The 15697-nt window shown below is 43.6% G+C and overlaps 1 protein-coding gene across 4 annotated transcripts in view; it reads right to left on the bottom strand.

Annotated features, from left to right (window-relative positions):
* Positions 1 to 15697, bottom strand: part of LOC140482474 (obscurin-like) — a 322475-nt gene that overhangs the window by 62988 nt on the left and 243790 nt on the right. For all 4 annotated transcript variants that reach the window (XM_072580002.1, XM_072580005.1, XM_072580003.1 and 1 more), the window contains 4 exons: positions 14669 to 14935; positions 13614 to 13886; positions 5866 to 6132; positions 1642 to 1908 (listed from right to left, as the gene is read on the bottom strand). In XM_072580002.1, the coding sequence (XP_072436103.1) occupies positions 1642 to 1908; positions 5866 to 6132; positions 13614 to 13886; positions 14669 to 14935 (1074 nt within the window). The remainder of the gene's footprint in view (positions 1 to 1641; positions 1909 to 5865; positions 6133 to 13613; positions 13887 to 14668; positions 14936 to 15697) is intronic.

Here is a 15697-nt window from a genome sequence, read left to right as displayed (position 1 = left end):
TCTGGTAGGTGACTGAGAGGAATGGAAGGGAGAGGGAGGGGTTGGGAAGGTAGGTTATTTGAAATTGGAGAACTCAATGTGGATTTTTCTGGGTTGTAGGCTGCCTAAGTGGGATAAGGTCATACCCTCAACCTGTCTCCACTTATCTCCACCTCACCTCCTTGCCCCTCCCAGCCTCTTTATCTGCAGCGCCCCTTACACCTACCCCCAGTGCTGAAGAAGGGTTATACCCAAAACATTGACTTCTTCCCCACCTCCTGATGCTGCCTGACTTGCTGTGTTCTCCCAGCCTCTTGCTTGCCTACCTTGAATTCCAGCATCTGCAGTTTTTTTTCTCTCTACATGGGACTCCACAGACACAGCAAGATGGTTGACTTTTAACCGCCCTCTAAACTGGTTGAGCAAGTCACTGAAGGACAATTAGGATGGAAAATAAATGTTGGCACAGGCGGTGATACTCATACCTTTGAATGAATTGGAAAAAAAATTATCTGCAGAGCGAATTCCACATTCTCTCTTCGCAAAGATTTTTCTCCCAAAAACCTGACTGGGTTTCTTAGAAAGGTATTGATGTTAATGTCCCCTTGTTGTGATCCCTCCCCCAAGTGCAAACGTCTCTCTCGATTCCTAGCCTACGCAACACGTTCATTGTGTCACCCCTCAGCCTCTCTCTTTGAGGGAAAAGACACCCAGCCTGTTCAGCCTCTCCCAGTTGATACAATCTTGGTGCTCGCATCATTTTCTAAATCATTTTGGCCCCTTGTCCAATGCACCCAAATCGTTTTTGCAAAACACAGTCCAGAACAATGCACAGAACTGAAAACATGGCCAAAGTAAGTTTCAAATAATATTGCAACCGCAATTTCCATTTCTTGGGAAAACAACTGTCATCCGAGAGAAGAATAGGCAAAGTGGAAATTTAACACAGGTTATTTAAAACAAAGGGTTTACATCAATCAATAAACTCTTTCTAATTGGAAACCGCTACAATGTCCCTACATCCCTCCCCATCTCTGTATCCTCCTCTAGTCCCTAAGTCATTCCTTAATTCTCTTCTCTTCGAGCCCCTATTCCCCTCCCTATCTCGATATGCTCCTCTAGTGCCTGCATCCCTCCCTAACGCTGTAACCTCTTCCAGCCCCTACATCCCTCACTACCCAAAACCTCTTCCAGCCCCTACAACTCTTACTATCTGTAACCACCTTGAGTCCCTACTCCTTCCCCATCTCCGTAATTTCTGCCAATCCAAAACCAGTCTAGGAACAGAGGGCATTATCTCAGAATAAGTGGTCACTCATTTAAGATAGAGACAGGAATGTCTTTCCTCAGAAAGTAGTGGATTATGGAATTCTTTACCTCAGAGGGCTACCAAAGCTGGGACATTATATATATTCATGGCTAATATAGACAGATTTTTAATTAGTAAGGGAATCTCAGGTTCTGGGGAAAAGGCAGAAAAGTGAAATTGATGATTATCAGATCAGCCATGATCTCATTGAATAGTGGAATTGATGGGCTGAATAGCCTAATTCTGATGTGGTGTGGCTGTGAATCTGACCCAGGTGATGCGTGGACATGGCCAGTGCGGGGGCCTAGAGGTGGTTGGTGATGAGGGCTAGGAGCAAGTTGTGGGAATCTGACCTCTGACTGTTATCCGTGAGGTGCTGCGGACATTGTCGGCCTGAAATGTGACAGTGCCTGAGTCCTCGAGTGTCAGTGCGGACAGTGTGAGGCTATGGACTTTTCCTGTGCAGCTGATCCGCCGGTTGTTGTTGGGCTTCACTCGTATTCCATCCTTGATCCACATGCCATCAACGTCCACGTGGGATAATTCCACCTGGAAGGTGACTGCTTCTTTCTCAAAGATCTCCATGTCCTCCAGAGGCTTCCTCACTGATATCCTTCGAGCTGCAATCACAGGAACAGAGTCAGGGTTATTTTAACTGTTTCAGCCAAATACAGCATTGCAGTATCAGTTTCGCACTCCCATTCTACTGTCACCTCCTTTCCTGCAAATATGATAAAGTTGATTGAGGGAAAAGTGTTTGATGTTGTCTACATGGACTTCAGTAAAGCCTTTGACAAGGTCCTTCTTGACAGACTGATACAAAAGGTGAAGTCACATGGTATCGGGGTGAACTGGCAAGATGGATACAGAACTGGCTTAATCATAGAAGATAGAGGGTAATGGTGGAAGGATACTTTTCATAATGGAGGGTTGTGACTAGTGGTGTTCCACAGGGATCAGTGCTGGGACCGCTGCTGTTCCTTGTCTACATAAATGATTTGGAGGAAATGTGACTGGTCTAATCAGTAAGTTTGTGGATGATACAAAGATTGGAGTTGTGGATAATGAGGAGGATTGTCAGTTGGAGGCATGGGCAGAAAAATGTTTAATCCTGGACAAGTGTGAGGTGATGCATTTTGGATGGTTAAGTACAGGCGGAAATTATGCAGTGAATAGCAGAATCCTTATATTTGGAGGGATCTTGGTATGTCAGTTCACAGATCACTGAATGCAGCAGTGCAGGCAGATAAGGGAGCAAAAAAGGCCTATGACAAGAAGGGCTTATGCCGGAAATGTTGATTCTCCTGCTGCTTGGATGCTACCTGACCTGCTGCTTTTCACCTCTTCCCACCCTACCTCCTGCAAAAATGCCATCCCATATTCCCAATTCCTCCGCCTCCACTGTATCTGCTCCCAGGAGGACCAGTTCCACCACAGAACACACCAGATGGCCTCCTTCTTTAGAGACCGCAATTTCCCTTCCCACGTGCTGAAAGATGCCCTCCAACGCATCTCGTCCACATCCCGCATCTTCGCCCTCAGACCCCACCCCCTCCAACCGTAACAAGAACAGAACACCCCAAGTGCTCACCTACCACCCTACCAACCTTCGCATAAACCAAATCATCCACCGACATTTCAGCCACCTCCAAATGGACCCCATCACCAGGGATATATTTCCCTTCCCACCCCTTTCCGCCTTCCGCAAAGACCATTCCCTCCGTGACTACCTGGTCAGGTCCATGCCCCCAAACAACCCACCCTCCCATCCTGGCACCTTTCCCTGCCACTGCAGGAACTGCAAAACCTGCGCCTCCTCCCTCACCTCCATCCAAGGCCCTTAAAGAGTCTTCCGCATCCAAAGTTTTACCTGCACATCCACCAATATCATTTACTGTATCCATTGTTCCTGATGCGGTCTCCTCTACATTGGGGAGACTGGACGCCTCCTAGCAGAGCGCTTTAGGGAACATCTCCGGGACAACCGCACCAATCAACCACACCGCCCCGTGGCCCAACATTTCAACTCTCCCTCCCACTCTGCCGAGGACATGGAGGTCCTGGCCCTCCTTCACCGCCGCTCCCTCACCACCAGACGCTCCCTCATCTTCCGCCTCAGAACACTTCAACCCCAGAGCATCAATGTGGACTTCAACAGTTTCCTCATTTCCCCTTCCCCCACCTCACCCCAGTTCCAAACTTCCAGCTCAGCACTGTCCCCATGACTTGTCCTACCTGCCTATCTTCTTTTCCACCTATCCACTCCACCCTCCACCCCCCCCCCCGACCTATCACCTTCATCCCCTCTCCCACTCATCTATTGTACTCTATGCTCCTTTTTCCCCACCCCCACCCTCCTCTCACTTATCTTTCCACCCTTCAGGCTCTCTGTCTGTATTCCTGCTGAAGGGCTTTTGCCCGAAACGTTGATTTTATTGCTTCTCGGATGCTGCCTGAACTGCTGTGCTCTTCCAGCACCACTAATCCAGAATCTGGTTTCCAGCATCTGCAGTCATTGTTTTTACACTGCTGCTTTTCCAGCACTACACTCTCAACTATGACATGCTTGCCTTCATTGAAAAGGGCATTGAGTATAAGGATAGGTAAATTATGCTGTGGATTTATAGAACTTTAGTTAGGCCACACTTGGAATGTTGCGCACAATTCTGGGCACCATACAGCAAAAGGCTGTGGATGCTTTGGAGAGCGTACAGAAAAGATTTACCAGGATGTTGCTGGGTATGGAGGATTTTAGCTATGAAGAAAGGTTGGATAAACTGGGTTTGTTTTCACTGGAAAGCAGGAGGTTGAGGGGTGACCTAAAGAAGTTTATAAGATTGGGAACAGTATGGACAGATTGGAAAGAAGTTTTTCTCAGGGTGGAAGGGTCAATTACTGGGGGATACAGATGTGCGAGGCACAAAGGGTGGTGAATGCCTGGAACGTGCTGCCAGAGGAGGTGGTGGAAGCAGACACAATAGCAGCATTCAAGAAGCACCCGGATGAATAGGAAGTTAAAAATCACACAACACAAGATTATACTCCAACAGGTTTATTTGGAGGCACTAGCTTTTCGAGTGCTGCTCCTTCACCAGGTGGTTGTGGAGTATATCATCGTATTTATAGAATAGAATTTATAGCATAAGTTTACAGTGTGATATAACTGAAATTATATATTAAAAATGACCTGGATCGTTTCTTAAGTCTCTCATCCTTTAGAATGACCATGTTGGTTTCAGTTCTTTCATATGTAAATCACAAAACTTTTTTAAAAGTTACATTCTCAAGTGAACTTTAGCTATTGGTGTCACGTCAGCCCAGATAATGCAATGAAGGTGTGAGCTGCCCTGTGTGAGACTGTATGTGCCCCAATGGTCAGACGGATTCTAGTATAAAAAACGGATTTACAGAATCATACATGGAGTCATGCAGTTTTTGAGCAAAGTAAAATGTAATTTTGCAAGTACAAATTCACCCCAGAAATTTATATGTGCATGTGGGTGTGTTTGTGTGTGTGTGAGGGAGGGGTTATGAGTGTCTGTGAGAGTGTGTGTGTGTGTGTGTGTGTAGGAGTGTCTGTGTGTGTGTGTGTGTGTGTAGGAGTGTCTGTGTGTGTGTGTGTGTGTGTAGGAGTGTCTGTGTGTGTGTGTGTGTGTGTGTAGGAGTGTCTGTGTGTGTATAGTGCAATGGGGTCACCTGTAGTGTGACATGAACCCAAGGTCCCAGTTGAGGCCATTCCCCATGGTTACTTCATGTCATAGGCCTTCATGTCATAGGCCTTTTTTGCTACCTTATCTACCTGCACTGCTGCATTCAGTGATCTGTGAACCTTATGCACCAAGATCCCTCCAAATATCAAAATACTGCTCAGGGTTCTGCCATTCACTGTATAATTTCTCCCTGTACTTAACTTTCCAAAATGCATCACCTCACATTTGTCCAGGATTAAACATTTTTCTGCCTCCAACTGATCTATATCATGCTGTATCCTTTGACAATCCTCTTCACTATCCACAACTGTCTGCACAGTCTTGGAAGGCCAAAGGGACAGTTTCTGTGCTGTACTGTTCTTTGTTCCTTGTTCCTTTGAATTCATCTCACCTTCAAGATCTCACCCTCAACAAAGACCAGTTTTAATCATCATCCAAACCCACAGAAACACCCATACATGGGGTTAGATATAGAGTAAAGCTCCTCTACACGGTTCCCATCAAACGCTCCCACAACAAGGACAGCACAGGGTTAGATATAGAATAAAGGTCCCCAAAGATTCCCAGGACAGGAACAGGTTGGAGTTAGGCAGGAAGCGAAGCTTCTGCTACTCTTTCAAACTGAAGTTGAACCTTCCTCTACTCTTTTAAACCAAAGATTATGCTCCATCTAGACTTCGAAACTGAAGGTAAAGTACCCTCTGCATTGTTTCCAAAGACAGGGACAGCATAGGGTTAGATACAGAATACAGCTTACTCTACATTGTTTCCATCAAACACTCCAACAACAGGATCAGGACAGGGGTAGATACAGATCAAAACTCCCTCTTTTGTTTTGTGCTTTTCTTAAACCAGGTCTATACTTACGTTCAATGATGAGTTTGGCCTGTGTTCTGTCATGCAGGGTCTCACAGCGGTAATTCCCTCGGTCAGAGAACACAGTGTCACATACGATTAGCCGCCTGGTCCTGCCGTCTTGCTGCAGAATGAACTTTGGACTGGACTGGATAACCACTCCCTGCTTCATCCACTGGACCTCGGCTGACTCATTGCTTACCTCCACTTCAAAAGTAGCATCTTGCCGCTCTTCTGTTACCACGCTCACCAGCTTCCTGGTGAACACAACCTGGGTCTCTGCAGAAATAGTAAAAACGGAGTATACATCATCCTCCTCCTATTGTTTCAACTGCAAGCTTCCACTCTATGTCTGCACTCATTCTGTGTATCCATGGGACAGTTAACAGTTGGATCATCCTGTTCTTAGACCATAAGACTGTAACAAATAGAAACAGGAATAGGCCGCTTCAGCATTCAATAGGATCATGGTTGATTTGACATTCCTCGTGTCCAATTTCCTGCCCTTTTCCCCATAACCTTCAATTCACTACTGATAAGGAATCTATTTCAGCCTTAAATATGCACAAAAACTCTGCCCCACAGCTATGTGGCAAGGAATTCTAAAGACTCTCAATCTTTTGAAAGAACAAATTCCTCCTCATTTCAGCCTTGTGTTAGGCTTGATCAAACTAACACAAAGTACTGGAGAAACTCAGCAGGTCTGGCAGTGACTGTGGAAACAGAAATAGTGTTAAAGTTTTGAATCCAGCACACTCCAATGAAGAACCCTACCAGGCTTGAAACATAACTCTGTTCATCTCTCCACAGATGCTGCTGAGTTTCTCTAGCATTTTGTCCTTATTTCACGTCTCCAACATCTGCAGTATTTTGATTTTATCTACCTGTCAAATGTTGCTATTCCTACTTTTTCATAGTATACATGAACAGATGAACATCAAGAACAGAAGTAGGTCATTCAGCTTTTGACTATGTTCCACTGTTCATTAAAATCGTGGCTTATTGGTTAACTCTACTGCTATGGACCAGACCAGACCCTGTCAAAATGTAGTAAGAGGGTAATCTTAATCATAACCTTTTCTTATTGTTGAAGACAGATGTGAAGTATGTGTCGCAAATGTAATGCAACTGGTCAAATTACTCGACGTTAAGCAGAACACAATTTATTTAAACACTATAGTTAAAATATGAACTATAAAAAGAGGTATTAAGAATAACTTAATTATTGGAAAACTTAACTGAATGATAGATACAGTATCAATTACTAAATAACTGTTCCAATTAAACTGCATTTAATAACCAGCATTTAATAACCTTCACGTGCATTTCCTCTAACCTGATTCACTGCATCCGTTGTTTTCCCATATGGTGTCCTCTATATTTGAGAGATCAAATGCAAACCCAGGGACTGGTTCAAAGTACATCAATGGCCTACATGCTCCAATCAACCCCACCTTCTGGTTGCTAGCCATTTCAACTCCCCCTACCACTCAACAATTACATGACCTTCCTGCACCTCCTCTGTCATCAAAATAAGGGCAGATGCAAACTGGAGGAAGAATACTTCATCTTCCACTTCAGGAGCTTACAGCCTTATGGCGTCAACATAAAATTCACCAGCTTCCAAATCTCCCCACCTCCCCCCCACCTCATCCCAAGTCTAGCTCTCCCTCTCTGCCCTATCCCTTGACCTGACCTAACCTGTCCATCTGCCTCCCAACTATCTGCTCCACAATTCCGATTGACCAATCTCAATCACCTCCTACCTATCCATCTATCACCACTCCACCTACCTTGCCCCCAGCCCCACCCCTCCCTCCTATTTATTTCTCAGTCCCCTTCCCCTTCCCCAATTCTGATGAAGGGTCTTGCCCAAAACATTGACTCTCCTGCTCCTCTGATGCTGCTTGACCTGTTGGGTTTTTTCCAGCTCCACATTTTATTGACTGACTTTCCAGCATCTGAAGTCCTCACCATCTCCAATATAATAACACCCCATAAACATACCCCTCAGCAGAAAGGCAAATTCCGACACAGATTCTTATGTGCAGTTCTCCAATCCAGAAGGAATAAAATCAAGAGAAATTCTAGAGAATGTAGCAGTTCAGAATCATTCTCTGAAGATTTGAAAATCTTCTGAGACCCCAAGTAGCTTCTGACAGCTGAGAAAAACCAGGTGAGAGAGAGCTGACCATTCGCATTCAAGCTGCTTCTATTGTTCCAGCTTTTAAACAAAACCTAAAGGCCTCCTAAGTTGTTTACTTAAATCATCTTCAGCAGCTATTCATCTAGATTGCCTTTACAACCTCTTTCCAAAAAAAACCCCAGGACAAAACAACCTTTTTATAGTAACAACACCATCACACTACTTTCCCGTCAACCCTCCCTCTTGCTAATCAAGAATCTCTGCCTTAAAAATATTCAAGGACTCTGCTTCCATCACCCTTTCAGTAAGAGTTCTAAAAAACTCACAACCCTCTGACAGAAATAATTTAGCCTGATCTCTGTCTTCAATGGGCAATCCCGTATTTTTAAACTGTGGCCCCTGCATCTGGATTCTCCCATAAAGGAAACACCCAGTCAAGACCCCCAAGATCCATTTTATTTCAACTAACTTGCCTCTCACTCTTCTTAACTGGAGTAGATACAAGTCTAGTCTGTCTCCATTGGACAACCCCCCATTCCAAGTATTAACTTAGTAAACTTCCTGTGAACACGTATTTCCTTCCTTAAATAATGTGACCAATACTGTACATAATACTCCTGTGCCCTGTATAACTGAAGTATAGCCTTCCTGCTTTTATCCCCTTGTGATAAACCACAACATTCCAATAGTTTTCCTGATTATTTGCAGTATGGGACTGCAAACCTTTACAGGTTCATACACAAGAAAACCCAGATCCCTCTCCATCTCAGTGCTCTGCAAACTTTTATTACTCTTCCTGCCAAAATGGACAGTTTCACACTTGCCACATTATTTGAACACTTTTCACTAAATCACACAACACTTTCAAGCAAAGGTCAGTGGATTATAAACAGGGGACCTCAATTTTCTTTCTTGTCCTGAATCCACTAGGGCTACAACAGGATTGTGGGCTTCTTGAGGTCAGTAGAAGAAGATCAATCACAGGAATTGCCACTCATTTCCACTGTGGGACACCAACAACAGGTAGCATTTATGTAGTACCCTGGATACAGCAAAGCATCCCAAGGCATTTCATAGATACTGAGTCAATAAAATTTGACTCCATGCCTCTTACAAATAAGTGATTAATATTGTCGAAAAGGTATTGGCTCTGAAGAGGTTAATGTTCAAAGTAAATTGGCTCCATCCATTCTATTGATGTCACAGACCAACAGGAAGGAGTTCTGCTTGAGTTTTCAGAACGATCAGTTGGATCTATACCAATTGCCTTATGTGCTAACCATTATACCTGACCTAATGTATTGTACTCACTGATATTGTGCAATGAGCCTTGTTGATATTTTCCTAATCAATCTGTTCAGAGATGTTATGACACATCTCTGGAGTAGATGGGACTTGAACCTGGGCATTATGGCTCAGAGGCAGAGACAGTACCATTGCATCACAACATCCAAATCAAACTGCTCAGATATACTATATTCTGACACATCTTTGGAGCAGGTGGGATTTGAGTAGAGTACCTCAAGGTAACCTCAGCCGGTTCAGGAACTCATGCTATTGGAATCGCTTTATGTGACAAACCAGCTATACTACTATTGTGTTATTGAAGGATAATACCAATTCTGTAGATGCTCTACACAGTGCATAGAACATTAAAGTGCAGTACAGGCCCTTTGGCCCTTGATGTTATGCCGACCTGTGAAACCAATCTGAAGCCCATCTAACGTACATTACTGTATTATCAACCATATGTTTATCTAATGACCATTTGAAATTGGCGAATCTATTACCGTTGCAAGCAGGGCGTTCCAAGTCTTTACTACTCACTGAGTAAAGAACCTATCTCTGACATCTGTCCTATATCTATCACTCCTCAATTTAAAGCTATGTCCCCTTGTGCTTGCCATCACCATCCAAGGAAAAAGGCTCTCACAGTCCACTCTAGCTAATCCTCTGATCATATTGTATGTCTCTATTAAGTCACCTCTTAACTTTCTTCTCTCTAATGAAAATAGCCTCTCAAGTACTTCAGCCTTTCCTCATAAGACCTTCCCTCCACACCAGGCAACATCCTGGTGAATCTCCTCTGCACCCTTTCCAATACTTCCACATCCTGCCTATAATGCGGCGACCAGAACTATACACAATACTCCAAATGTGGCCGCACCAGTTTTGTACAGCTGCAACATGACCTCATGGCTCCAAAACTTTACCAATAAAAGCTAATACACCATACTCCTTCTTAACAACCCGATCAACCTGGGTGACAGCTTTCAGCGATCTATGCGCATGGATAGCGAGATCTCTTTGCTCATCCACACCACCAAGAATCTTACCATTAGCACAGTACTCTGTATTCCCATTACTCTTCCAAAGTGAATCACCTTACACTTTTCTACATTAAACTCCATTTGCCACCTCTCAGCCTAGCTCTTGGAGACTTATCTATCTTCACACTTTCCAGAATTGCTAACACCTCCTTATGAACCTCAATCCCATCTAGTCTAATAGCCTGTATCCTCGACATCATTATCTTTTTCCTGTGTGAATACTAAAGAAAAATATTCATTTAGTGCCTCTCCTATCTCCTTGGACTCCATGCACAACTTCCCACTACTGTCCTTGACTGGCCCTAACCTTACCCTAGTCATCCTTTTATTCCTGACACACCTATAGAAAGCTTTAGGGTTTCCCTTAATCCAACCCACCATAGACTTTTCATGTCCCCTCCTCGCTCTTCTTAACTCTCTCTTTAGGTCCTTCCTGGCTAACTTGTAACTCTCAAACGCCCTACCTAAGCCTTCACATCTCAACTTTACATAAGCCTCCTTCTTTCTCTTGACAACAGATTCAACTTCTTTAGTAAACCACGGTTCCCTCGCTTTACCACTTCCTCTCTGCCTGACAGTTATGTACTTATCAAGGACACGCAGTAGCTGTTCCTTGATCAAGCTCCACATTTCAATTGTGCCCATCCCTGCAGTTTCCTTCCCCAGCTTATGCATCCTAAATCTTGCCTCATCACATCATAATTGCTTTTCCCCCAGCTATAACTCTTGCTCTGCGGTAAATACCTATTTCTTTCTATCGTTAAAGTAAACATAACTGAATTGTGGTCACTGTCATCAAAGTGCTCACCTACCTCCAAATCTAACACCTGTCCTGGTTCATTATCCAGTACCAAATCCAATGTGGCCTTGCCTCTTGTTAGCCCGTCTACATACTGTGTCAGGAAACCCTCGTGTACACATTGGACAAAAATTGACCCATCTAAAATACTCGAACTATAGCATTTCTAGTCAATATGTGGAAAGTTAAAAAGCTTCATAACAATTACCCTGTTACTTTCACTCCTATCCAAAATTATGTTTGGAATCCTTTCCTCTACCTCTCTGGAACTTCTCACAGGCCTATAGGAAACACCCAACAAGGGTGATCCTTCCTTTCCTGTTTCGTACCTCAGTAGACAAATCCTTCATTAAACATCCTTCCTTGACCAACAATGCCACACCTCCCTCTCTTTTACCGCCTTCCCTATTCTTACTGAAACATTTAAACCCCGGAACATGCAACAACTAGTGGTGTATCCTCTACCACTAATCAATAGATAAACCTAATACAATGCAAAACTAAAAGAGGACTGGTGAAGGTGAATTACTTTAAAGAAAGACTTACTGAGTACTACAAACCAATGGAGGTGGCAAATAGCAGAAGATGGTATTTGACCAGTGATCATGTGGGTAAACACCACAACTGAAAACATGGTCAAAGATGTAACTGTTTAGAATGCAATTAAACAAGAGCAGAGAGAGGTGGAAAGGTTTAATCACTGCCTGGAGTTCTTTTGCCAATTGGTCACTGACTCTCCTTCAGGGAAACTGTTTCTCATTTAATCTTATTAAAATTCATCATAATTTTTGAACAGATCCATTAAGTTTAGTCTTAACCTTCTCCATTCTGAGGAGAATAATCCCAGCTTCTACAGTCTCACCATATTCACTACGGTCCCTCACCTCTGTGCCTTTGAGTATTCTTTCATGGGGATAGGCAATGAATTTTGGCCTAGCCAGCAACATGCACATCCCACGAATGAATTAAAAAAAAGAGTAAAGGCCTCAGATGAGGAAAAAGATTGAGATATTTTCTAGCCAACCTGTGCCAAGATGTTATTCTATGCCTACAAACTTGTCTCTTACCTCAGACACTATCACTACACCACAAAAGCCTAATTAAACTGCTCAGATATATTCAGACACACCTTTGGAGCAGATGGGACTTTACAATGTCATTTCATGGTAACCTCGGTCAGTGCAGGAATTGAACCCACATGTTAGCATCCTTCTGCATTGCAAACCAGTCATCCAGTCAAACAAGCTAAGAAAAAGTTTTTCCTGGACCACCCTTGATTCTTTTGCACATCTGTTGTGAAGTTGGTGTTTGTAAAGTGCTGGGGTTGGGGGGGAGGGAGAAGCATTGCATAATCTCTTTAAAAGGTGGTGCTTTTTCAGTGTTTAGAGATTTGGAATGGATGTCTGTGAGCAGCAGCTTGGGGGTTTGCAGGAACACAGAGAGCATCCAAATTGAAACATGTATTCGAAAGGCCGTACAGTTAGCAGGCCAAGCAGCAGTCTTTACCTAGAAAACAGGCTTTTTAATTTAGCCAATCGATTTGAACCAGCCACTTAGATACCAAAACCTATTAAATTTAAACCTGATGGTTTTGACAACATAGGACCCATCCTACCGTAAGAAATACTGATGTGTCAAGGGTATAAAAGAAGGGAGCAGTTGAACAAAGACCCCTGAGCAAGTTGCCATCTGCAGAGCTAATGGCCTTGAAAGAGAGAATCACTGGCTCTCATATTCTCATCTATGTATTAGAGAAGGCACCATCTAAGTAACAATGGTACCAGCGACAGAGATGGCTTTCCTGACAAAAGAATCGACAAAGGCACAGAACATTCTGGAAGATACATAACCTGGCTATAATTTTGAGAGACTAAATTCTATTTTTTGTTATATGAGTGGGACTTTTATTTATTGGAACAGCATACCATTAGAATCATATTTCACTTGGGAATTGTTAGTAGTTGGAAGGGATTTATTCGATTTGTTAATAGCTTAGTTAATTTGTTCACTGTTAAGAGTTAGATAAGTAAATTATTACTTGTTGATTTTAAAGTGAGTGTTAGGGATTTACATTATTTAACCATTGCAAGTTGCTGAAAAGCAGGTTACACCACTTTTCACACTATTTTACAGATTACAAGGCAAGGTGCTACTTTTGGGTGGCTCGGTTTTAATTCCCACAGGGAGTCAACCTTCATTTTATAATGTATCACTTTAAAACTATGACCTCTCACCTTAAAAATGGTGTCTGACACCTGCACTACTTTAGCCCTTTTGAAATTCCAAAGAAAGAGAACCTTCTTATTCATTTCATATTGCCCAGGGTCAATATATTACTCTACAACAACTTGCATCAATAAAGAATATTTTACAGGGGTACAAGCCTCAACCTATCCCCAAGCCCACCCATGTGGTGAATCAGGCAAATATGAGTCTGTCGGGCAATGTTAAATGTACTTCCCACCTACCCTAGGTTGTGACCTACCTTGCACCTGAAGGTTGGCAGTGGAGACAATTCCCTCAGCCTCTGCTATCACTTGGCCAATATCTGAAAGCTGGCAGTCCTGTATCAGCAGCATGTGACACAGACCATTTCGCGAGGTCACATATTTCGTGCTGCCTGGTGGGACTTCACTGCCATGCACTTGCCAGGACAGCCTCACATCCTCCGGGGACACCATGCACTTGAACTTAGCGTCATCTCCCTCCAGCACAGTGATACTGCGGAGATCGGAGATGAACTCCACAACCCGGGGAACTGAAATGAGAGGAAACACACTTGCGGGTCAGAAAGTTACAACGGCAATTTGCATTTGTGTAGCCCCTTTAATATTCTGGAAGGTCCCAAGATAATTCACAAAAGTTAGTAGCAAACATAATGCATCCTTGAGCCACAAGTGGAGGCACAGGAAAGATGATTGCAAGTTTGATCGAGGAAATATATTTTAAGGAGCGTCTTGAAGGAGGAAAGAGAAAGAGTGGTTTAGGGGAGAATTTCAGAGCTCGGGGAGCAGCAATCTGAAGGCAAGGCTACCAATGGCGGAGTAATTAATTTGGGAGTGCTCAAGAAGCCATAATTAGAGGAGAGTTCTGGATCTGGGAGAGATTACAGAGTAAGGGAAGGGGAGTACATGGACACATTTGCAAACAAGAATTGGGTTTTGAAATTGGGCTATGTCAGACTTAGAGCCAGTGGATGTTAGTGAGCTTGGGGGTAATAGGCAAACAGGGTGAGGGGTAAGCACGGAGACAAAAAGAAAGAATTTGGAATAACCCACATTTACAGAGCGTGGATGATAAATGACACAATTGTATTCTGGAGGCACTGAAGACAGGACAGTCAAGATGATGAGGAAACAAGGAAGGGAAGCTGACTAAATTGGGTTGATATTCTCTTAGTTGGGAAAAAAGAGGAGGAGTGTCACTGACATAGGGACCCCTGCAACAGAGATGGAGATGGACAATGTTTTGAAGGTGGTAGGTGGTACTCCATGATCTCAAATGGACACAGGGTCAAACAAAAGGCAAGGCAGCACAGACCTCTCACGGACACTCTTCCCACTGTTCTGTCATCCTTAGACTCGCATGAGTATTCACCCTCGTCGTCAAGTGTTGCTTTGCACAGGGTCAAGGATCGCAGCCGCCCCTCAGCTCGGATGACATGCTTGCGACTGGGACGGACCTCCTTCCCATTCTTCAGCCACATGACGTCACCTTTCACCTTGTTGAGTTCACACCATAGGGTGATGGAGCCGTCTCTCTGAACGCACACGTCCTCCAGCTTTAGCACAAATATGAGTGGCAGCTCTGCAAAGACACAAAGGAGCAGGTGTTGAGGATGATCCCAAGTCGTGATGGAAGGATTTTATTCATCGTTTTCCAAATGTTTCACAAAGTCAGCATTGGCCCTTGCTGGTTGAGTCAGTATTAAGGAAGGCAAATGCAATGATGGCACTTATTTTGAGAGGACATGAATATAAAAGCATGGATGTACTTCTGACACTCTATAAGACTCTGATCAACCACATTTAGAATATTGTGCGCAATTTTGGGCCTCATATTTCAGGAAGGATGTACTGACCCTGGAACGTGTTCAGAAGAAGTTCAAGAGAATGGTCCCACGAATGAAAAGCTTAACACATGAGAATCATTTGAATATTCTGGGTTTATACCTGATTGAGTTTAGAAGGATGACAGAATACTGAATGGCCTGAACATAGCAGATGATGGGAAGATGTTTCCATTGGTAGGCGAAACTAGGACTTGAAGACCTGGGCTGAGAGTAAAGGGAAGACCTTTTAGAACGGAGAAAAGGAGAAACGTTTTTAGTCAGAGAATGGTGAATCTATGGAATTCATTGCCACAGCAGGCTGTGGACGCCAAGTCATTGAGGTATATTTCAGACTGAGATAGATAGACTTTTGAGTATTAAGGGGATCAAGGTTTATGGGGAGAAAGCAAGAGAATGGGGTTGAGAAACTTATCAGCCATGATTGGATGCTGACTTGATGGGCTGAATGGCCTAATTTCTGATCCTGTCTTATGGTCTTGTTGCAAGGGGGTTGTTTA

Source organism: Chiloscyllium punctatum, chromosome 10 (assembly GCF_047496795.1).
Source record: "Chiloscyllium punctatum isolate Juve2018m chromosome 10, sChiPun1.3, whole genome shotgun sequence".
Lineage (NCBI taxonomy): Eukaryota > Metazoa > Chordata > Chondrichthyes > Orectolobiformes > Hemiscylliidae > Chiloscyllium > Chiloscyllium punctatum.
The sequence above is the reverse complement of the archived record's forward strand: the minus strand, read 5'-3'. Positions and strand labels throughout refer to the sequence as shown.